The 23,202-nt window shown below is 36.5% G+C and overlaps 1 protein-coding gene across 1 annotated transcript in view; it reads right to left on the reverse strand.

Annotated features, from left to right (window-relative positions):
• Positions 1 to 241: 241 nt before the first annotated feature.
• vipr1a (vasoactive intestinal peptide receptor 1a) overlaps positions 242 to 23,202 on the reverse strand; it is a 28,628-nt gene continuing 5,667 nt past the window's right edge. Inside the window, exons 3-13 of the mRNA XM_067363422.1 lie at positions 22,456 to 22,560; positions 13,770 to 13,876; positions 11,575 to 11,672; positions 9,316 to 9,448; positions 5,747 to 5,900; positions 4,942 to 5,002; positions 3,431 to 3,497; positions 2,809 to 2,900; positions 2,584 to 2,713; positions 1,826 to 1,867; positions 242 to 1,646 (exon numbers count right to left, since the gene is read on the reverse strand). Of these exons, the coding sequence (XP_067219523.1) occupies positions 1,455 to 1,646; positions 1,826 to 1,867; positions 2,584 to 2,713; positions 2,809 to 2,900; positions 3,431 to 3,497; positions 4,942 to 5,002; positions 5,747 to 5,900; positions 9,316 to 9,448; positions 11,575 to 11,672; positions 13,770 to 13,876; positions 22,456 to 22,560 (1,181 nt within the window). The 3' untranslated portion in view covers positions 242 to 1,454. The remainder of the gene's footprint in view (positions 1,647 to 1,825; positions 1,868 to 2,583; positions 2,714 to 2,808; positions 2,901 to 3,430; positions 3,498 to 4,941; positions 5,003 to 5,746; positions 5,901 to 9,315; positions 9,449 to 11,574; positions 11,673 to 13,769; positions 13,877 to 22,455; positions 22,561 to 23,202) is intronic.

Here is a 23,202-nt window from a genome sequence, read left to right on the forward strand (position 1 = left end):
GATTTGGTAGATAAATAAATGACAGATGTGTTTCAGACGGGAGGTAAACAAAGATGAGATCTCTCTGACCATTCACTGCTTCTGGATTCTCTCACTCCGTCATTCTTGCTCAAGATTTGATTGTCATCCTAACAGTGATGTCTCTAGCATGCACTTACATATTTCTTTTTTAAACTTCAGGAGAAATTTCAATTTCACAAAACAGTTGCTAATGTGGCCAGAATTAATACAATATGTTCAGATTGATCAGAAATATATCAAACAAATTCTTTCTATATAAACTTTGAAGGCAATTACTTATTAATGCTAAAAATTAAGTTTTATTTAAAATAAACTAAATAAAAACTAATTAAAATTGCTAATTGGTGATGTTAATGATAGTTAAAAACTGAAAATAAATAATTTAATAGAAAAGACATAGGCCTACTAAGACCTAATGTTGAAATTAAAATTGATCTGTACACTTTCTATGACAATAACATCCACAATACACTTTTAAAAAACAGCAACAACACTCTTATAGCGACATTTTCTCTAGGTACAAGAACTGTGCATGCGAACATGCAGGAGCATGTTCATGTCGGCAACTATGACTAACAAAATGCACTTTTGACAGCTAAAAACATTTTGGACTAAATATCCTCTTTAGAAAGACCAATCTCATAAAAAGGCATCTCATACAACTGTCTTTATGCAACAGTCCACAGTTACACAACCCTTGTATATTTTAACATAGAAGTACACAATTACACTATAAATCACTATCATAAAAATTTAGAACAATGCACTATACTTCAGCTGCACAAGCAAACTTGCTTTTATGACTCTCAATGAGAGTGTTTGTCCACATGTACACAGGCATGCAAGCACGAGACACATGGATAGGGTGCAAAAACAGGATTTTAGCAGAATGTCAGACAAAAAATGTCAGATAAAAAAAAACAACAACTGGTCACTAGAGACCTAAAAGGTCACCATTTAGCTTTACAGATTATTAATAGTCTGAGAAATCTTGAGCAGACAGATACCGACAGATACCAACTACAGGATTAATTCCTGTGGTGTTGTGCACAATAATGGGGCAATGGATGGGAACCACAAAAACACTCTGATCGCATCCTTGTCCTAAAGTCAGCGTCCCATACTGTTCAGAGTCAGTAGTTTGATGAAACACAATCAGACCTCATTTTACTTGCATATTTCTCTCCTGATTGATGTGTTTGAAATGATGGCTATGAAGATACATCACATGCCAAACCGTCACCATAAGCCTTGAGCCGCATGGTTTCCCTCATGTTCCTGCTGTGCAGTGAGATGCGCAGTCCCTACAGGAATAACGGCGGAGCTGCAACCTGCAGATGGTGGAGGTGGTCCAGATGACAGCCTTTCTGTGCGTATACAGCACAGATTCATTGGTTTCTGTGTCCCGTTATAAACGGAGCATCACTTGGCACTCAGACGGTGGAGAAATCATCTTGGCAGGCGGAAGCACGACGTGTGCTGGGGCTGCATTTCGTCATCATGGTGATTTGGGAGCTGAAGTTGAGGCCGTTGCTAGCCATTGAGGGCTGATGGTATTTGGTATCCGCTCCCAGAAATCTCTGCATGTGCCACCGTCTCCATTTTCGTTTAATCTCAGACTGAACCTGAACAGTGTGTGAATGAGGTTAGGGGGGGAAAATCCAGAAAAAAAATAAATAAAAATGTTTAGATAAGATTTTTATGATCACAAGAAACAAATTCAGTCATGTGTTTCCAAACATTCGACTGGTAGTGTAACTGGTTTAATAATGCATAAATCAAAATTAAATTCTTATAGTATTACCTCTCCATTTAGAAAACAGTACAGGACAGCAACACAAAATCCCTGAAGAAAAAAAGAGGACAATAAATCTGAGCTGCTGTGGGGCTGATTTTTTGTCACAGTTTACAGGTATAATTTAGAAACAAACACATCTTGAAAGCCTGGAAACTTTTTTCTGTTTTTTCCCCTGCCCAATTTATCTAAAGCTTTCCAAAATGTAATAATTAATAATGCACATATAAATAAATGTATAAGTATTTATTAAAATATTATGTATATTAAAGTATTAGAATATTAAAATATATATATATATATAAATATACACTAAATAATTATTAAATAATTTTATTATTATTTTATTTAATTTGATTCCGATCATATAAATTTAGACATATTTATGCTGTTCTAATCAGATTCAGTTTTAATTATAAATCAAATGAATGAAACCACCATCTTAGTCTACAAAAAGCAATGGTTATATTTATATTTCAACCGATTTGACTTAAGAAAAAGATGGATGGTAAATATTTTAAGTATTTAAGGGCATTTTTGTATATCCTCATTCGACCTTTTCATCTAGCTGCATAACAAACATGTAGGGAATAAATATCACTAGGCATGTCTGGGGTTGAGGCAAGCTGGCAGATCCCACGGTGAGTGTATTGCTGTGGCCAATCTTAGTATTCTATTGGCATTTAAGGAATCCAAACTAGATAAGCAATTGCTTATAGAAGAGTACAGCTGTGGGTAAAAACATGTTTCAGTCCCCTGCTGCCTACCTGAAAGGACCCCAGGATCAAGTCAAACACCAGACGCACATAAGACTCGATGCGATGAGGCATAAAGGCAAAGATTATATAGTTTATTCCAAACAAGGGAATCAAAAGTAGAGTTGATTTCGCCAGTCGCCTGTAAATCAAAAGAAACGGCATATGTTGGAATACTTTTGTGTTTATATTGTGCACGGAAGACCATGATGTCTATGGTCTAACACAAAAACTCACGAGTACTGATGTGATTCATTTCTCCCAATATCCCGGCAACTGATTTTCTGACGAAGTATCCGTATGATACAAATTAAGAGAATAAAGTTCATCTAGGAAAAAAAAAAACAGTATAAACAGATTAGGACCTATTTGAAATATTTCATTCACCACTTGCCATATTAATTTATATCATATTGCCATATTAGAATATCATGCAGCTGTACAGACACTAACCTAAGGAAGAGGATTAGGGCCAAGCAATAATAAAAAAAATAATTTCAAGAAAAAAGTCAAGATAAAATGTTGAGAATAAAGTCATTAAATTATGAGAAAAAAAGTTGTTAAATTATGAGAACAAATTCGTTAAATTATGAGAAAAATGTCGTTAAATTTCGAGAAAAGTCGAGATAAAATGTTGAGAATAAACTCATTAAATTATGAGAATAAAGTCATTAAATTACGAGAAAAAAGTCATTAAATTATGAGAACAAATTCGTAATTTAACGAATTTGTTCTCGTAATTTCATGAGTTTATTCTCAACATTTTATTTCGACTTTTTTCTCGAAATTTAACAACTTTAATCTCGAGATGGTTTTATTTTTTTATTATTGCTTGGCCCTAATCCTCTTCCGTACTCACCAGTATCGTTATCAATGTAGGGGTTCTTATAATCCACCACAGATCATCGTCAATAAAATCCCAGCATCTGTTAAAAGGAAATAATAGCTGTAGAATGAAGCTACAGTAATGGAGCAAAACATTTGGGCTCTGCAAGTAAAATACTCATTTATTTTTCTGCATAGAGAAAAATTTATTTTCAGCAATGCTGTATAAAGCATTTAAGATAGATCTACCTTGTGTGAGCTCCAGTCCTGGAGATCCTCAGTCCTGCAGAGTTCAGCTCCAACTCTCCAACTCACCTGCCTATAGCTTTCTGGCAACCTTTCAAACCTTAATTAGCTTGTTCAGGTGTGTTTGATTAGGGTTGGAGCTGAACTCTGCAGGACTGTGGCTCTCCACGACTAAGGTTAGCCACCCCTTGTATAGACCTTATACACCAGAAAAGCGCACAGCCATCTTTGAAATTTTGTCCATGAACTTCCATTTTTGCGGTAGCTCTGTTTATTCCTAAGGCATCGCTGTCGAAGAGTAATTAGCTGGTGAAGTGGATTTACTTATTGTAGAGTTGATGAAAGTTATCATGGGCATTGTAGTGTTTGAAGCAGATGTCATAAATGTCAGTAGACTGGGAAGATTTTAAAACGAGCAGTTCATTCAGAAATCTGCAATATCTTACGTTCGTGCTGTGGAAATACGGGAAGACAGAAGACAATGAGCGGAGGACTGAAAAGGGGCGTGGCTACATAAGGTCTTTATGCTTCTGTCAGGGAAAAATAGGGAAAAATATTGCGTACCGGCTCACTTCAAGCACTGGCTTCTGTAGAAGCTGTATATAAACAAATTATTTCAACTTAAAAATCCCCTCACTGTATTTAATAGTCAAATGTCTGGGTAAAACCTACCCTGCCCCCAATCCTGAAGAGTTATAAGTCATTGTTAGCATGGAAACAAAGCTGATTGGTGTAGTTCATTTCTTTACTAGAAATTAAGAGTTTTCTTTACTCTTTGTTAAATAAATGATTAAAATCCCTATGGAGAAAATTAATTGGGGAAAAAATGTCCAGACCCAAGGACACTGAAAAGGTGGACGGCCACTGTTTCAATGTATGTTGCACTCTACAATCTACATGTAGATTTAATGCAAAAACAAAGAAATACATTTAAAAAAATATGGCACTGAAGTAGAAAATATCCATGTAAATTCTTTTCAGAAGTTTCCTCCTATGAGCTCTGTTCTAAATATAGAATACTGACCTCCATAAAGGCACGTCATTTATCATCAAGGAACAGCCTTGTGTGAAATTTACAGTGTCAGCTATACTGTAGCTATCAGCAAAAGGTGTACAGAAGACAGAAATTCAACTGAGCTCATAATCTCATAAAAATAGTAACATACTTTACTCCATTTTAATTGTTACTCACAGGCTACAACAAGCAGAAGCTTTTTTTATATGGTTCTCATGAATGTGTACATAAAAATATCGTCAATTAGCAAAGTGCTGTTCTGCGAACAAGCTCCATTTACTCACCCAATGTCATGTATATAAGCTTTTGTGATGCTCCAGATTGTTATGAAGACACCCGGAACTCCTGTAACACACATTTGAATATCTATGAATATTGTCAATATTTGAATGCATACAGTTTTGACATATGAAGGCATATTTACAGGGATTCTTTATTTAAAGAGTTAGTTCACCCAAAAATTAAATTTCTGTCATTAATTACTCAATGTCATGTCGTTTTGCACACAAAAAGTATTCTCGTCGCTTCATAACATTAAGGTTGAACCACTGTAGTCACATGGACTGTTTTAACAATGTCTTAAATACCTTTCTGGGCCTTGAAAGTGGTGGGGAGGTCAGACTTGGATTTCATCAAAAATATCTTAATTTGTGTTTCAAAGGTGTTGCAGGTTTGGAACAACATGGGGGTGAGTAATTAATGAAAGAAATTTAATTTTGAAAATGAAGGGTGAACTAACCCTTTATTTGGCCCACACACTCAATAGGAATTCAATAAAACAAGTTGGATTTCCAATTAGCCACAAATCTTAATTAATCCTGAGATACAAATCGGCGCCTGCTTATCACATTTTAGAATCCTAAACGTAAAGAAATGTGATGTGAAACTTTTTCCAACACGATATAGTGACATCAATGGAAAGGTTAATTGTTAAATCTCTAGTGTGTACATGCACAAGGTCCTATTGACTTTAGTGATTAATTTTTCATTCACGGTTGACAGGTGTTTCTCTCCTGTCATTAAGAGTTATGAGGCCAAGAGGCCATATATCTTATTGTCACTGCCACTTATATATGTCAACACACGCACCCCATCCAATGAGAATATACCACCAGAAGTACTTCCTCTCAGAGAAGAAGGACACAGCCAGGAGAGCGTGCAGATACAGACCCTCCACCAGTAACCAGAAGAAACTGGCTATGACGCCATACTGGAAGAAAACCACCGCAGCCTTGCAGCCCACCTGTAAAGTGCAGAGAGGATTTTGTTTAGAACTATTATGCACTTGTGTATATTATAACAGGAACTGTGGTCTTGCATGTTTACCATGTACTTAAACAAAGGGAATGCCTTTGCGCTGGTGTATGCACTAGGCGCTAGAAAACATTGTGCAATACTTCTAAAGAGGGGCATTAAAAAGAGTGTAAACGCATATAAAGAACTGCTGCATGCTGATCTATTAATGTTTGAAACTTGTAGTGCGCTGACTGTTCAGATAAGTACATGTAATTATCACCTATAAGTAATTACTGTAATAATCACATGGCCATAAACAATCTATATAGCAAATCCATTTTAATTAATGACAATATCTAAGCCTGATTCCTCTACGGGCCCCTTAAATGTCAAACATGTTTTTGTGACCTTGCAAGGGTGTTTACAGTGGGGATACCGTGCCATCATGAGTGTTTGAGCACCCTGTTGTGACAGATGTGACATATTCTGTTGGCCAACAGCTGCATCCAGACAGCTCAAAACACTCAGACCCAGATGAAGAGTGTTTATACAGGAAAACACAGAGAACACACTACTAAATCTTTACACACGCAGGCCGAAAAAAATTCAAGCTTTCTAATAACCAAAGGGACTCTTTAAGTTATTACTTCACATTTTTTATTTATTTTTTTTTTTCACAACATATGTTATTAATGACTATGAAAATGGCACCAAACAAGCCAAACATAACCATGATGCTAGGTAAATACAGCGTTGACCATATCCGGATGAGGGAGGTAATTTACAAACTCTTCAAAGATCTTAAAGGACTGCTCAAACACAGCTACGCCTCGCCACAAAATGAGATTAAAGAGCACTTTACCAACCAGAATTTAAAGAGCAAACCTTATGACAAAACATTAGAGCAATTTACTACTGACAGTGTATTAGCTGTAGAGTCTGAGCTGTTTGTTTCTTACAAGGGGAAAAAAATCTATTACATTCACCAGGTGCAGTTGCATTTAGCTAGAAAAGCAGAAATAAAGTAAAACGCATCCAAATACACCTAAAGAAATGTACTTTATGTGAAAAATGTGATTTAAAGTCACTAAATCAAACTGGCTTACATTAGGTTACATAAACAGAAATCATTTTTGTTAGTTCAGTTGAAAAAGAGCTCTTAAAGGCAACAGTTGCCTGTTAATACGTTTTACAGTGCACCAGGAAATATAATTGTAAATATAACTGGGATATCACTTTTTATTTCACATCTCTCTGCAGATTTCAGTGGTTTTAGGTTTTCAACAGTCAGGTCCTGGGCCGGAAGTAAAATTCAGATTAATTTTCTTCATAGGGGAATTCATTATTAATGATAACAACATGAAATCACCATGAAATAATTTTTTTTAATGAAATGTTGCAGTGTTAATTATAAATGATTTATCCATGCAATTTTTTTTTTTAAATTCATGTGCTCTCATAATCTTTAATCAAAATAACTTCCCCTCCTTCTTGCAGCAACATTCTTCTCTTTGATGTGTTTTTTATGTGCGAGAGCAGAACAACTTGTCACTCACTTGACATCACACCAAACCACAACCATCAAATCCCAACATATATTTTTTCTTGTTTTCTTGAAGCCGCTTCCTATACATCACAATACTGTGTATAGCCATCAATGGAGCAGCGCAGGTAGGCTAAAATATCGGTCTAATTTGCTAGCAGCTAGCAAGTTAATGTTAATTGATTATAAAGCTGTCATTTGCTTGGCTAGGAGTTCATATTTTGCCATCTTCCTTTCTTGTCTTTGGATATTTGCGTTTTAACGCGAGTTTAACCATCATGCCGCAGCTGTCAAAGCCGGGAAAACAAAGCTAGAACGCAGTAACATCACTTACTGCGGTTTGCCTTGGTATTAGCTTCAATTTTGTAGTTACTGCAATTTTAACACCCTCGTTTCTCAGAAACGGGACAATTTTGAACCGGGATACTTTGTCACAAGACAGAACAGATGTTACAAAGCCCATTTCAAGCCATAACTCATTTTTGATCAAATGTGTAGTTACTGCGCTTTGCCTTTGGACGGCAGAATAGGCTAGAGCCATCTAGTGTCTCAATTACCATTTGTAAATTACCTTGGAGAACATCAGTATTAAAGGCACAGTATGTAAGTTTCGCAGCTAGAGGTCACTTATTCAAAACAATAACAAAGGGGTAGCTTGATGACACAGTGAATGAGTGTGGAATCATGGGGGTTGTCATCTTCACCTCCACAGCCGATGGAAAGCAAATTGACAGGAAGTGGGTTTATGGATGAGCTAATGTATTAAAGTTTTATTAACGTTACTGTGGTATGAAGCAGGGCGAGGCCAAAAACCTGGGACATTTTACGTTGCTGTTTTTATTTATGCTTATATGCTGCAGTCGCCCGCCGATGCTCCTTTTGTTTTATTTTTTACGATTAGTAACATTTAACATCTGCCTATGTCTTACCTGAACTTGAACTTTGTTACAGTTATGTTTGAACATTTAAATTCAAATTATTCTAATAAAACAGCCAAAAGTGCTGAACTACTACTCATACCGGTAACTTTATTTCAAAAATTTTAATTGTGGGGTAATGCAGCGCTGTTTAACTTGGTCAAAGCTAACATTATAACATTACTCTGTGCATTAGCTTGGTGGCTGCTATGAGACACTTGATCAATATTAGATATCATATTAATACATTTCGGATGACTGTGCTGTTAAATGGCATGACATTCATTTTAGAATATATTGTATGATGGAGAAAAGCCATATTATTGCTACTACAAATAAAATCTTTCTTATTATGCTATGTTAGCCAACTGACAAAGTAGTGTTGTCTCGAGGCATGGTACAAACTTGTTACTCGCGGTAAATCAAGAAAACAAGAGATTCAAACAATAAGACTAACCGTGTTGAGCTATATAACAATGATTAGTTTTCTGTTGATAAAGGTATCAAAACAGTTGCTCACCTGTCTAATAAAAAACATAGGCCCAGATTCAGAGACAGGGCTTAAGCCAGGATTAGGCCTTAGTTCAATTAGGATATTTAAGTAGCTTTTATAAACATTCACTAGAAAAAAATATTAAGTGTGTGCATCTTAGACAAAACAATGGCACTGACATATTTTAAGATCTGTCAGTACAGTAAGTTACTTTCAGTTAAAACAGCTCAAACATGCATTTTAGTCTAAAACTAGCTTAAGCCTTGTCTGTGAAATCGGGGGATAATAAAGTGCCTTTCTTTGGTGTTTCCCTGATTTTCAACAGAAGTAAAAGTGTAAATGGGGGGTACCGTGCATATGACGTCATTGACAGGCAACACAATGACACTGGATGTTACACTGGTTGAAATAGCTAATTTCTCTGGATGTAAACATTGTTTACACTATCTCTAACTTAAAAGCCACTTACAGATCCATGGTGGCAGTCATCAGGTTCCTCCACCTCATACAGGACTACATCCTTCATTATTACAGCCACAGCCTTTAGTATAAAAGACATGAACAGGTGAATGTGGATGTAGTTCCTTGTGCAGTGCAGTTTTCTGGGAAGCAAAGAGAGAAAGAGACTCAGTGGTTTGTTTCAACGTAGTAAATGATAGGCAAAAAACACAATTAACCAAGTGCTGAAGTCTACATAATAGGCTCTGCAAGTGACATATCAGTAGAATTTTAGTACAATAAACATGCAGATTTTAGGTTTTCAAAGAAAGTGTTTGTTTGTTGCATTTCTTATGTCTTTTTAGATAACTGGTATCAATCACAGACAGGTTTGTTGAGTAGTTTGCCAGGTCTACTTAGGTAAACTGAAACCTATTTAAAGAGGTTGTTCCACGTTATTAAGCAAGTCACAGTTCTCATGCAATATGGGGAGAAAGAAAGATCTTTCTGAAGATGAAAAGCATGAAATGGTGCAATGTCTTGCAAAAGGCATGATAAAAAATATTTTGCAAAAACTGAATAGATTATCGGAAAGATTTGTATGATTCAGAACACAAAAGAATCCATTTAGATAAAGGCTTATCTAAGGGAAGTTTCTGTCAAGCAAATTAATTGTATTTAAAGGGAAGCTATAAAAAAGGTCACTATTGAGCAGCAAACGGGTATTTGAAGCTGTTTGTGTCTCTGGAGTCTCAAGAACCTCTCCATGCAGGCTGGCAGTTGTGCATAAAGTTGCATTTTAGCCAACCCTAACCAAAGCTCACAAAGAGAAATGTTTTATAAATACATGAAGACTCATTTTTAAATAGTTGTATTTACTGAGGAATGCTGTACTGCAATAGATGGTCCAGATGGATGGATTTTTTGATGGTTGGTGAATGGCCACCACATTCCAACAAGACTGACATCAGCAAGGAGCTGGCAGCTGATCATTTGTGCTGGAATATTGGGAAGTGAGGTGGAAGGTCCTTTTGGGGTCTCTGATGGTGTCAAAATGACTTCTGCAAGATAGGTGGAGTTTATAACTGACCATTTTCTGCTATGGTATAAAAAGAAGGACTGTGCATGGAGACACCAGCAGCTTCAAATACCTGTTTGCTGTTTAACAGTAGCTTTTTTATAGCTTCCCTTTAAATACAATTAATTTGTTTGACATAAACGTCCCTTAATAAGCCCTTTTCCTAAGACCTGACAAACTACTCAACAAACCTGTCTGAGATTGATACCAGTTATCTAAAAAGATATGAGAAATAAAACAAACAAACACTTTCTTTGATTTTGAGATCCATCTTTTCAGACTGAGGACAATAGAGGAACTCAAACACAACTATTAAAAAAGGTGCAAACATTCTCTGATGCTCCAGAAGGAAACACGATGCATTAAGAGCCGGGGGTAATAATGGAAGTATATTCTGTTGCTTCCGAAGGGCAGTACTAAATGATGCAAAACAATTCAATTAAATTTAAACAAAATAAAATTTTTTTTTGAAAAAGGGACATTTTCATCCTGTTCAAAAAAAAAAAAAAAAATTATATATATATATATATATATATATACATATTTCTATCTGCACTCAATAGAGTATTCATCATTCATATACGTTGTTCATGGTGATAGGAGAGCCGCTCATTCTGTTCATACACACTACTTATATACTATATGTATGAGAGCTTAAACATATCAAGACTCTCAAGAACTGTTTTCCTGTTTAATTAAGTGTGATGTAAGCCAAAAGAGGAAGCTGTTCAATACACTTGAGATCTGGCTTCACATCTGAGGTCACTGAGGGGAACATTCCTCCTGTGGTTAATTTACTACTGAGAAGCTTGTGCACTGCAAAGCTGCATGTTAGAGGTTACAAACCTCCAAGCCATTTAGTTTGGGAGGTTGTGCAATAATTGAAACTGTGTATAACCCTATCAAATGCCTGAATCTGTGCCCTTTTGCAATGTATTGTTAAATGTGATATAAAACGAGACATTTTGAACAAGGTCGTCTGGCTTGAGATTAGTGTGATTTAGTAGAACATTGATTTGCTGCTAGATCACAGCTGAATCAATCGCATAAAATGTGGGCATCCACCAAGGACAAAAATGGGACAAAATGAGAGTTACTTCTACTTCTTTCAATGTGAGAAAGGCAAAAGCCATAAAGAGCAAAGGTCCTTTGAATCATGTCCTATAATACACATCAGTGGTATATTTTGAGTTGTATTTGAGTTGGATTTACCTGAAAAAGCACAGGATGATGATGGCAATAATGAGGGATATAAGAGAGACAGTGTGACCAATAGTGTATCCAATTCTCACAGAGCCCAGGAATTCACCCTAAGAGGGAAAAAAAGTGAATGATAGCCAACTAAACTCAGAAAAAAATGATTAATATAGAGCTGGAATAAGAACTATAAAAACAGTCTTGATTGTTTGAATAGTTGGGTTAATTAGTTACCATTTAGCAGAAGATTTTCCATTAAAACTGAATCACTCTGCGTATCGGTGTTTCCATGCTCAAGACAGACTATTTCTCTTTCTGCAGTAACCAGTAGGTAACAAAAGAGACTGTGTTTATTGATTAATTCAGCCGATTTGTTCAAAAAGTGGATTAATTCAGAAACAAAACGAGTGGCTGGATGCTGATTTTCACTTGCCGACAGATTGCGACAAATGCCCGAAATTGAAGGCAAATCGGTGCTCGTTCACGTGAGTGACAATCACACAGTGCAAATGATCAAAGACGCGATCTGAGAGAATCGACGGTGCGTCTCAGATGCCCATGAGATATTTAGCATGCTAATTTTGATTCAATTCAAAATCTTGCTGTGAAATGTGTTCTTCTGACTGAAAATGACATTGAAAGAGCAAGATTCAGGGCAGCAGGAAGTTTGGGGAGGAGTTATCTCCCAACCATTTTCTCCTCCATAATCTTTTTCTACTTTTCGCATGCAATCTGAAACCCCATGTCTCTGATCCATCGCGCAATGTGCACAGCAGCAACTGAACGCTACCCACAGATAATCGTGCAGTGTGAAAAGAATAGTGATCCGACGACTTTGAAAATCGTGCTGTGTGAACTCGGCATAAAGCTACGCAACTGGTAGGTCACATGATAATGAAAACATGATGAATGTAGTATGTCCGGATACTACACACATTCAAACTATACTGAACATACTTTTTTAACTAAGTAATTAATTATTCGAAAGAAGTACCTACTCATAGAGTAGATTTTGGATGCAGCCACTGTCTTTACGAGTGAGTCATTGAATCAGTGGGTTTACTGAACTAATACAGACACAAATTAATGTTGCCTTCACGTGCTGAAGTAGTCAGAATATAATAATCGGAATTATTGTAAATACAAGTTTCCTAGGCAAAAATTGCACATGAACGGCCTCTGATGTCGTGTTTACCACTGGGAAGGTTGGAAATAATTTTGATACCCAAATTCCCAAGATGGGCATGCCAGAAACTTTAAACATGGTGGAGGGAAGAACTACTGTGACAGGTATGATTTATTTCATACCCCCCCTACTGTATATTTCCATATATGAAAAACCATTTGAAGCGTATTGTATGTTTTATATACAGCGAAAATAGTCTGTAATACACCCCCAAAAAATGGGAAAATAGACCAAATTACAGAATCAGCGAGTGGACTATCCAGATAGCACCATGAATGTGCATATGGTTGTCAGTGCATGAGACACTAAATAAATAATAATTTTGGTTTTAATAAGATTTTACCAATAATAATTACCACTTGAATGCAACAAGCTCATATTCATGACTTCTGAAGTTAGAATTATGAAATTTCCGATAGCACATGAAGGCAGCATAAATCAGCAATGAAACCCCACTACTGTGAGCTACAAGGCTGCTTCTGCTTTGGAATGGCTGGCTACTTTGTTTGAAATTATTTTTTGCTTGCAGAGCAAAAACAAAATAAAGTAAATATTGTTTCTAAAATCTAAGTTACTCAATTTTACATTTTGGTCTAATTATCAGCAAGCCTGTTCCAGCAAGGATGTTATGGAACAACAGCACACTTTAGCTCACATTAATAATTTCAGGTACAGCAAATTGAGGTTAGGGCGCCTACCATTGATTGTTTTAATTGATTTATTTTAGATTTCATTGTAAACTTGATTGATGTTTGAGCCATAGCCTTGTGGGCAGCACTCTGATATATATAGCGCAACAGCACTGTAGTGCTTTCCCGATCCTGTGCCCCTCTCACCTCTATACTATTACCTCTATACTCTTACCTGTATACCCATCTTACCTCTATATCACATCCTGTATCTCTTTGACTGTCCTATCAAATAAAGGCAAAAATGCCCAAAAATATAACTTAAAAAAGAAAACTTTATTGATGTCATGCCTGGGTGCCAATCAAAACAATGGGGGAAAAGCAATCATACGCACCTTGTTTTCATCCTCTGTGATATTTATGTCGTAGCCACAGTTGAACGCAATGACAACTGGGTTTATTTCTGTCCAGCCATTGGCAGTACAGCTCTTTGATATGTTTCCTGCAAATGGCAAAAAGTCAACAATGGAGAGAAATGAAGAGTGCTAAACCAGAAGATTCAATCACAGCTTCATTCCTCCAGTAATTAGTGCAACTCAGACATACTTAAAACACACAGCCAAAGATGAGGTGACCGATGGCTGCAAAACACGCAAAGGAAATGAACACTTCATGGATCTCAAGCGGCCAATGAATTAATCAACAGGAAATTGCTTACATCTACATGCACTGGAAAACTTGGATCGTCTTATAGTCTTATCTCATTTTTTTATGTTGCAACACAAAATTTTGTAATCTGATTTATTTTAAGCAAAATTCAACGCAATTAACTGTCACTTTTTGGAATGGTTTTCCTTGCAATTTGGAGAAACAAATTTCAGCGACTGATCACTGTACTAAACGTTCATTGGCTCGAGAATCCTCTCAGGCCTGGAGGACTTCAAACTGAATGGAGCTGATTTGTGAAGTAAAGAGTACACAAGCTCATCATTAGGTAATCATGCTCTGCAAAGTGGAGGAGGAAAAATAACAGATGCAGTCCTGTCGGTCTTATCGCTGCCTGAAATACCAGCTGGCAATTCCTTTTACTCACTGGACATATTATGACATTCTCATAATGGCCCTTTAGATCCTCCTCTCACTTTTCTGCGCTACATGTAACATCCATGTCATGCTTATCAAATTCATGACCTTTCTGTCATAGATGTTGATGTCACAACAGAAGATGAATAAAAAGGAAAGGAATTTTAAAAAACAGCACCTCCCAAAATATTCACAGTATTATGAAGCAAGGATTGTAAATTTGCCTCTGACTAAACCAAGTATTGAAATGTTATGCAGATGTCTCACTCTGCATTTGGAAATACTTTGTTTAAATAAAATAAAATAAAATAAAATAAAATAAAATAAAATAAAATAAAATAAAATAAAATAAAATAAAATAAAATAAAATAAAATAAAATAAAATAAAATAAAATAAAATAAAATGTTTGTCACTGGTTGTATTTTTATCTAACAATTTCCCAGGATACGATATGGCTCACAATTAGAGAGATGAGTCATGAATAAAACATCAACTACTTCACCCCTGAAAATGTTACTCTCATTTGTTGGAACCTTGTCAGCCTTGGGGAACATTAGGGAATCAAAGGTGGTAGGCATAACCCTCAAGAGAACACTTCATTTCTGAACAGAGAAACAACAGTATACAGGGTTTCATGTAAATCCACTGCACATTAATTGCAACAGAATCCTTGTAACGAAATATCATAAAATCAGCTAGCAACAAAAGCCTTTAATGAGTATCGTTTTGAACAGTGGAATTTACACATGGAAATTTGAATCAGATTTTTTTTTCTCTTTTTCAAACCATAGTTTCCAGACTTTTGACCACCCCATTCCGCCTGTTCACCAAGACTTTAAACATGTTAAAGGGTTCGTTCACCCAAAAATGAAAATTCTGTCATTAATTACTCAATTACCCTCATTTCGTTTCACAACCATAAGACCTTTGTTCATTTTTGATACACAAATTTATTTTTGATGAAATCAGAGAGGTATATGACTCATCCATAGACAGCAATATAATCAACAATTTCAAGGTCCAGAAAGGTACTAAAGACATCGTTAAAACCGTCGACATGACTGCAGTGGTTCAACCTTAATTTTATAAATTGACGAGAATGTTTTGTTTTTGCACACAAAAAGTAAAAATAACCACTTTATTTTTATATTATCTTCTCTTCTGTGTCATTCTCATACATTGTTTACATCCAGTGCATAAAGCCAGTTGAATAAAGTCATTATTTTCGTTGTTTTTGCGCACAAAAAGCATTCTCGTCATAAAATTAAGGTTGAACCACTGCAGTTGCGTCGACGGTTTTAACGTTGTCTTTAGTACCTTTCTGGACCTTGAAAGTGTTGATTATATTGCTTTCTATGGACGAGTCATATACCTCTCGAATTTCATCAAAAATATCTTAATTCCTGTTCCAAAGATGAACGAAGGTCTAACGGGTGTGGAACGACATGAGGGTGAGTAATTAATGACAGAATTTTCATTTTTGGGTGAACAAACCCTTAACACATGAACAGAGAAGCTTTTTTTCTATTTCTGAAGTTAAACAGCAGCCCCACATCTAATTAAATTGGCTCTGTGGGAAGCAAAAGGGGAAAAAAACTCACTGCAAAACACTGTCAAAATTTTGGAACCTTTGATATGCGTTTGGCAAGCTGTAGCGGTGATCATCTCTCTCAGATGGGACAGCTTGGAAACCTCATTATCAGTGTGCCAGCAGTATGTGTAGCTGATGATGTTTTACCTCTGAGAGCGAAAATCTACATTTAGACAAAGTGAGGATTGAGGACATTCACAGAGCCTGCAACAGGAATACATAAAATATGAGCCCTTTTATAGTGTTAACTAATAAACAGATTATAGTCAAAAACACTGAAGAAGATAAAAGAAAGCACAAACTGATCCTGCTCAACTTATAACAGCCTCCAGAGCCTGCAAAATCCTTTGATGACTCAATTTTTTATTCTGTGACATCTGTGAATATGTTTTTCTGACAATCTAATCATCAAAATACATGCGCATTAAAAACGCATAAGACATTGTCTGTGTAATCTTAAGCACTGGGACTAGACCGAGACAGATAAGCTACTGCTGCTAGAATCTGGGTTTGTTTTCAATGTGGGATTGTCAGAAGAATGCTTTCATCATCCCGAAAAAGACAAGACAATGCGGATTGTCAGTGCCATGTATGAAGATGTGGACCGAACACGGGAGCTAATCAACCTGCTGATATGTTATTTCAAAGCGTGCCTTTGAAGAGATCTTCTGCCTCGAAGCATGCTGCAGAAATACACGCTGGGCCTCAGAGGAGGCCTCAGGTTTAAGCTCGCTTCTGTGAGAATTTACACAAGATTCAATGCCAGTCTGAAGGGAGAGGATGGGGGTTCTGGTTCTGGTAATGTTTTGGTCCTTGAACAAGTATTGACAGTAGCATGACTTGTATAAACATGAATCAGACTGGGCTTTTGATAAAGCTCTTTGAGCAAAGTGTTATTACAGCAGCTTCTGCAGTGAAGGTGGGTGTGTAGGTGTGTCCTTCGCTTTCAAATGCAAGCTGCTTGACGTATTATTATGACAGTGGCTCCAAAAGTGGGACTATTGTGAGAAGTTGCAAGAATGTGGGTAATTAAAAAATATTCTGGGTTCAATACAAGTTAAGCTCAATCAACAGCATTTGTGGCATTCCTCCAAAAATAATGTTCACATTGAGGTACGTACAATGGAAGTGAATGTGACCAATTTTTGAACGTTTTAAAAGCAGAAATGTGAAGCTTAAAATGTATAAAAGCACTTTCCTTAATTCATCTGTTAATTCATCTGCTACTAAAATTACTAAAATTAAAACTATTAATTACTAAAAATGTATTATTATTTTTATTTTATTATATGTGACCCTGGACCATAAAAACAGTCATAAGTCGCACGGGTACAGTGATATGCGAAAGTTTGGAAACCCCTTGCAGAATCTGTGAAAATGTGAATAATTTTAACAAAATAAGAGAGATCATACAAAATGCATGTTATTTTTATTTAGTACTGTCCTGAGTAAGATATTTTACATAAAAGATGTTATATAGTCCACAAGACAAAAAAGTAGCTGAATTTATTAAAATATATCTGTTCAAAAGTATATAAACTATTGATTCTTAATACTGTGTGTGGTTACCTGATGATCTATTTGGTTGTTCATGAGTCCCTTGTTTGTTCTGAGCAGTTAAACTAAACTCTTTTCTTCAGAAAAATCCTCCATGTACTGCATATTCTTCAGTTTTCAAGGATTTTTGCATATTTGAACCCTTTACAGCAGTGACTGTATGATTTTGAGATTCATCTTTTCACACTGAGGACAATTGATGGACTCAAACTCAACTATTAAAAAAGGTTCAAACATTCACTGATGCTCCAGAAGGAGACGCAGTGCATTAAGAGTCTGGATTTTTCTTTTATGCCAAAAAATGTTTTTTTTTTAAGAAAAGGAGAGACAAGTGGAAATTAATTTTTGTAGTAATCAACAATTAGGCCTCAAATTCTCAGCTGAGTTTAACTTGTACTGAATCTGGAACTTTCCTTCAAGGTGTGTTTACCTTTGTTTTCAAGCATGTAAAGTAACAAAGAACAGCTTTGGTTTGGTAAACTTTACTTTCTGAACATTTATATAAGGTGTGATCATGAAGTCATTGCATTATTTGACAGTGTGTTTGACTGAAGCATGAAAGTGAAGTCTGAGTTATGAGCAAAGAAACCACTCTAAAATGTTGAGAAGATTAATGACTGTATGTTTGCTGTAAAGCTCCTGGGTAAAAAGTTCACATGTGTTAGGACACTAGAAGCTCCACCCACCATAAATTTATGACACATCCCTGGAGCTCTGTGTTGCCATGTTTCGTAACGCTCGTTTTCCTTTTCATGCTCCTATAAAGATGAATTGCTTTTTGATTTGACCATAACACAAGACCTGGTAGACTCTTTTGAATCTGTAATCTGATACTACTACTGGACATATTGAGCTTCAAGAAAGGAATTTTACTTCTGCTGGATAATATAGGAACAGCTGGAATACTGGAATTGAGATTGAGTCTTCAGGCTTGATTACACTAAGCATCAGTGCTATTAGGAAAGAGCCATAAACTGATATTTCCACACACACAACAGTCCCAAATGGCTACATTTTTACAATTAAACCACTTGAAAATGTCTGAATATTTGGTTCAACAGAACATTGTTCTTCCCCTGAACTGCTTCTAAGAATGATTTTTGAAGTAATTTCTCCTTAAGTTCACACTTATTTTGCTTGGTAGGTGTTAAAGCTATATTTCACTGAAATAAATGCCACTCAGTTTGATATTTTGTTATTTAATACAAATAGATTCAAATGTGGCTAAAGTGTCCATTAAAAAAAAAAAAACCCAAAAAACAAATCAAACCCAGAGTAAAGGCCCGGGTATACTTCACTTTCCGCGACTGGACATGTCTTGTCTGCGCATCTTTCAAAGTATACTCAACCGCGGATGTGCGGATGACAGAGTTCGACACATGCGCGGTACAATTTTTTCTATACTCTAACCCAGGTGTGTCTAAACTCGGTCCTGGAGGGCCACTGTCCTGCAGAGTTTAGCTCCAACTCGCCTCAACACACCTGTCTGGAAGGTTTTACTATGCCTAAGACCTTGATTAGCTGGTTCAGGTGTGTTTAATTGGGGTTGGAGCGAAACTTTGCAGGACAGTGGCCCTCCAGGAGCAGGATTGGACACCCCTGCTCTAACCAGACATCGTGTCATCAATAGGACATTCACTGGGCAGGATCGAAGAAGAAAAATAGTGCATCCACCATTGCAACATAGTTCAGAAGATACACCAAGTGAACAAGAATAAAAAACGATGGAGATGGATATGCTTCTAAGTTTTCTCGTCTCGTTTTCAAATCCATCTTTCCACACTCTTCTTCGACAACTGCAGACTGTGCTCAGAATACTGTGCATATTGCCACCCAGTAGACTCATCTGTCCTGCTTGCGCATGCGCTGTTGCACGCGTACCGTCTGCACGATCTCGAAATTTCCCCTGCGTTCCATTTGGAAGGGCTCATCCCTATGCCCTAATCCCTTCAAAGGGTTTACCCTCCAGAGTGAGAACTTTGAAGGGATGAAGGGTGTAGGAGTCAAAAAAACTTTTTTTGGAATGCACTCCAGCGTCATCTTAACGAGACAATCAAGGAGGCGCCTTCGTTTTTTTTCCCCCCCTGGTGTACCTCTTTGTATTAATACGCATAGTAACTTATATTATAAGCTATTGCCAGTCTTTCACTTTAAATATAATGTATATTGTGTCTATGTATTTGAAACATTTAAATAGACTGATAAAAGTAGCTGTAAGGTATTTTTGTTGAAGTACAATTTCGTTTTGACCATAATAATGTACCAAATCTAACTTGTATAAATATTTCAGTAGCATAGAAAAATACTATACATACATTTATAGGTAAAATCAAACTCCGAGCCTCCTGTACCCATTCTGTGACGTCATACCACTTCCCTGTGCAAAGGATCATGGAGGCCCGAAGTGTCCATCAGTTGTACCCTTCGAAATCCTTCATTCCGAAGGGCCCTTTGAAGTGGCCAGTTTTGAGCACTTCGGTTTAGAATGACCCTTCAATATGGCGGCCATGACTGTTTTCACAATCTATCGACCATTTAGAATGCACCATCAGGCTGCACGCGGACAGGGTGTCCGGACGTCCGTGAGCCCTCCAGATGATGAAAATTACGTCATGCAGACAGTGCACGAACACAGACGGCCGAAGTATACTTTGGGCTTAAGTAAGGGTACCTAACCATAAAATGTGTATGATTTATTGAGGGCATTAAAAGAAGTGAACTGGCTTTTCAAAAGCAATTCAATCCAACTTACGGTTGCATACATTTCACATAGTCCTACTGAAATCAACGTAATCACGGCATTCACTAATGCAGAGTAAACTCTGTGTACTGTAGGCACCCCAATAAAACAATTGAAGTGAATATTACCAACATTCACTGTTGAATATATTTTAAACACTCCTTCTGGGCAATAAACAGCAAGCATTTCTGGGAAATCGGTGCTACGGAAAACAAATGTTTCCTTTGATTAGTCCAGAAAACCTCAATCTGTTTGCTATAAATTAATGAGGATTTTTGTGTCCACTGGGTCCGCGCACGTCCTTTGTTCTTCCCTCTTGTTCATAAATAGTTCCATCAACACAGTAGTTATATATGTCTCTGTCTCCACTAAAATCATACTCAACATTCCCAGTAAGTTAGTTATCAGATTTTTCCCCCATCACATGATCGTCAATTTGGCTCACCCTCCAAACTAATATCCAGGTCTTTTCCCATTCACATCTGGCCTGTATCACAGCTTACCAAAGGCTATCTCCTGCATGAACTCCACAAAATAAATCCACTGCATTTCACCCTGTACCATCTAAATCCCTCAATCCATGTTTTGGATTTCTTCCAGAAAGCACTCTCTCAGAGCACTCAGAGTTTTACAGGAAAGGCATGCCCCTTTCAACAAGACAGAGATATGACCTGGAAGCCATTAGATATGTGTAAACAGTTCGTACGATGAAATCAGCTTTGTAATTCAAAGCTGAAATTTTGACAGAAATCTTATTGATCCACACAGTCATTTTCCTTTACAATTTCATGATTATTGAGCAACTCAACCTTGGCAAACTTAACTGCCATCAGTTTCTCCCGACATTTCATTTCAACAACACTTTTACTCCACTGTGTACTTTAGGGGGAAAAGGAAAATTTAAGAGCCAGGTTCAAATATATAAAAAGATTATTACTGAAAATATAAAATGAAGACTGTTACATTAACTTTATAAAAAAAGCATTTTTTTAAATTCCCCAGATGGTAACAAACACTAAAATAAATCAAGGTAAGGTTTCGTTTGAATGATGTCTGGCACAACATGAGTGCTCATGTTTAAAGCTGTCCATCAAAAAACTGCATGATTGACAGGTACATTGGACAGTCTAGTAGAAAAGACAAGTCAGCAACGATCCATGATTGCAAGCTAGTGAAATTATGACGCTAGCAGTTTAATTATTAGCTAGTCAGCAAATAATACATAAGTCAAGGACTGTAATGGACATTCACTCAGCAACATATATGAATGAAACAATCCACATAAACAAGTGGGCTCAGAATGTATCATGTTGCCTTTCTAAACAATCCCACACTTTTTGTTTTCACCTCACAAAGTCAATTTCAATGTAATTTCAGAGATAGCAATGCTGGATTTTCAGCATCCATTACTCCAGTCTTGTCACATGATCCTTCAGAAATTATTCTTATATGCTGATTTGATGTTCAAGAAACATTTCTAATTATTATCAATGATAAAAACAGTTGCTGCTTCATATTTTGTGTGTGTGTGTGTTAAATATCTATGCTAATGTCATGACTGCTTCATGGTATCCATAAAACATGGCTACCTTGATTTCATGTTCTATTGCTAAATACACAGCTAATCCTGATTATCCTAATGCAACCACAAAAGGCTTACTAAAAGGTATTAAAAGTTAGCCATGGCTTTCTTTGTTTGAATAAATTATAGCAGTCATGAATTCTCAGCAAATAATTGCCCTCCAGGCTCTCCCCAGAGAAAGTCTAATGAAAAGTTTGTGCGTCAATGTCACTGCTCAATTACAGCAGCAGGTCCCAAAAGCACAGACAATCATTCTCTTGTCTCCAGAACTATCAAAAACTAATCAGAAGAACTCAAAAAAAAGGATTTGGCATAGTCTTTAATTAACGTCATATTGGTTATGATGCTAATTCAACCATAACGAGGACATTTGCTTTCTCTAAAAATATGTTTCTAAAGAGGTTGCAGAACTGCTAGTGACTTTGAAAGACATTAGAGAAATAGAATAATGGTACAAACACAAGAAAGACAGGTTTATTGAAAAACATTTTGCATCTTTATATTTATTGGAAAAGATATTGACATACCTCGCTGATCACTGACATGGCTGAAGTAATTTGGACAGGGGATGGTGACCAGTTCTCCAATACTGGCTGATGGCCAACATGCATGATCCCATTGACCTGTGCAATCTTACCAGAGAAATTAAGAAAAACTGATTAAGAGACAGAAACTGACTAAATACTGCCACCTATAATCATGTTTTAATTGGTGATAGGGTCTAGATTCTATTACAGAATCCTGTAAAATTGTTTTGGTTATTGACCCATCAAACTTCAATAACAACGTAGAGTTTTCACCTGTGGATATCATGGATCATGTCAGTTATTATTGCTCCATCTGCCATTTTTTGCTATTGTCCTTGCTTGCTTACCTAGTCTGTTGATTCAGCTGTGCACAGATCCAGACGTTCTGCCCTTGTCTAATGCCTTTCATAATATTGGGGTCATACATATTAATGATCCCGACTGTTACGTAACAGTCGGTGTTATGTTGAGATTCGCCTGTTCTTCGGAGGTCTTTTAAACAAATGAGATTTATATATGAAGGAGCAAACAATGGAGTTTGAGACTCACTGTATGTTTTTTCCATGTACTGGATTCTTGTTATTTAACAATGCCGAGGTAAATTCAATTTTTGATTCTAGGGCACCTTTAATGTGATGTAGTATAGGTAGCAACAGAAGGAAGGGCAGGAAATTGTTTGGTTCAATACATACATCGATTGTTGATTGAATGAAGAAAAATCTGAATGCGAGAAATGTACAGGTTTAA

The sequence above is a fragment of the Chanodichthys erythropterus genome, chromosome 16 (genome assembly GCF_024489055.1).
Source record: "Chanodichthys erythropterus isolate Z2021 chromosome 16, ASM2448905v1, whole genome shotgun sequence".
NCBI classification, from domain to species: domain Eukaryota; kingdom Metazoa; phylum Chordata; class Actinopteri; order Cypriniformes; family Xenocyprididae; genus Chanodichthys; species Chanodichthys erythropterus.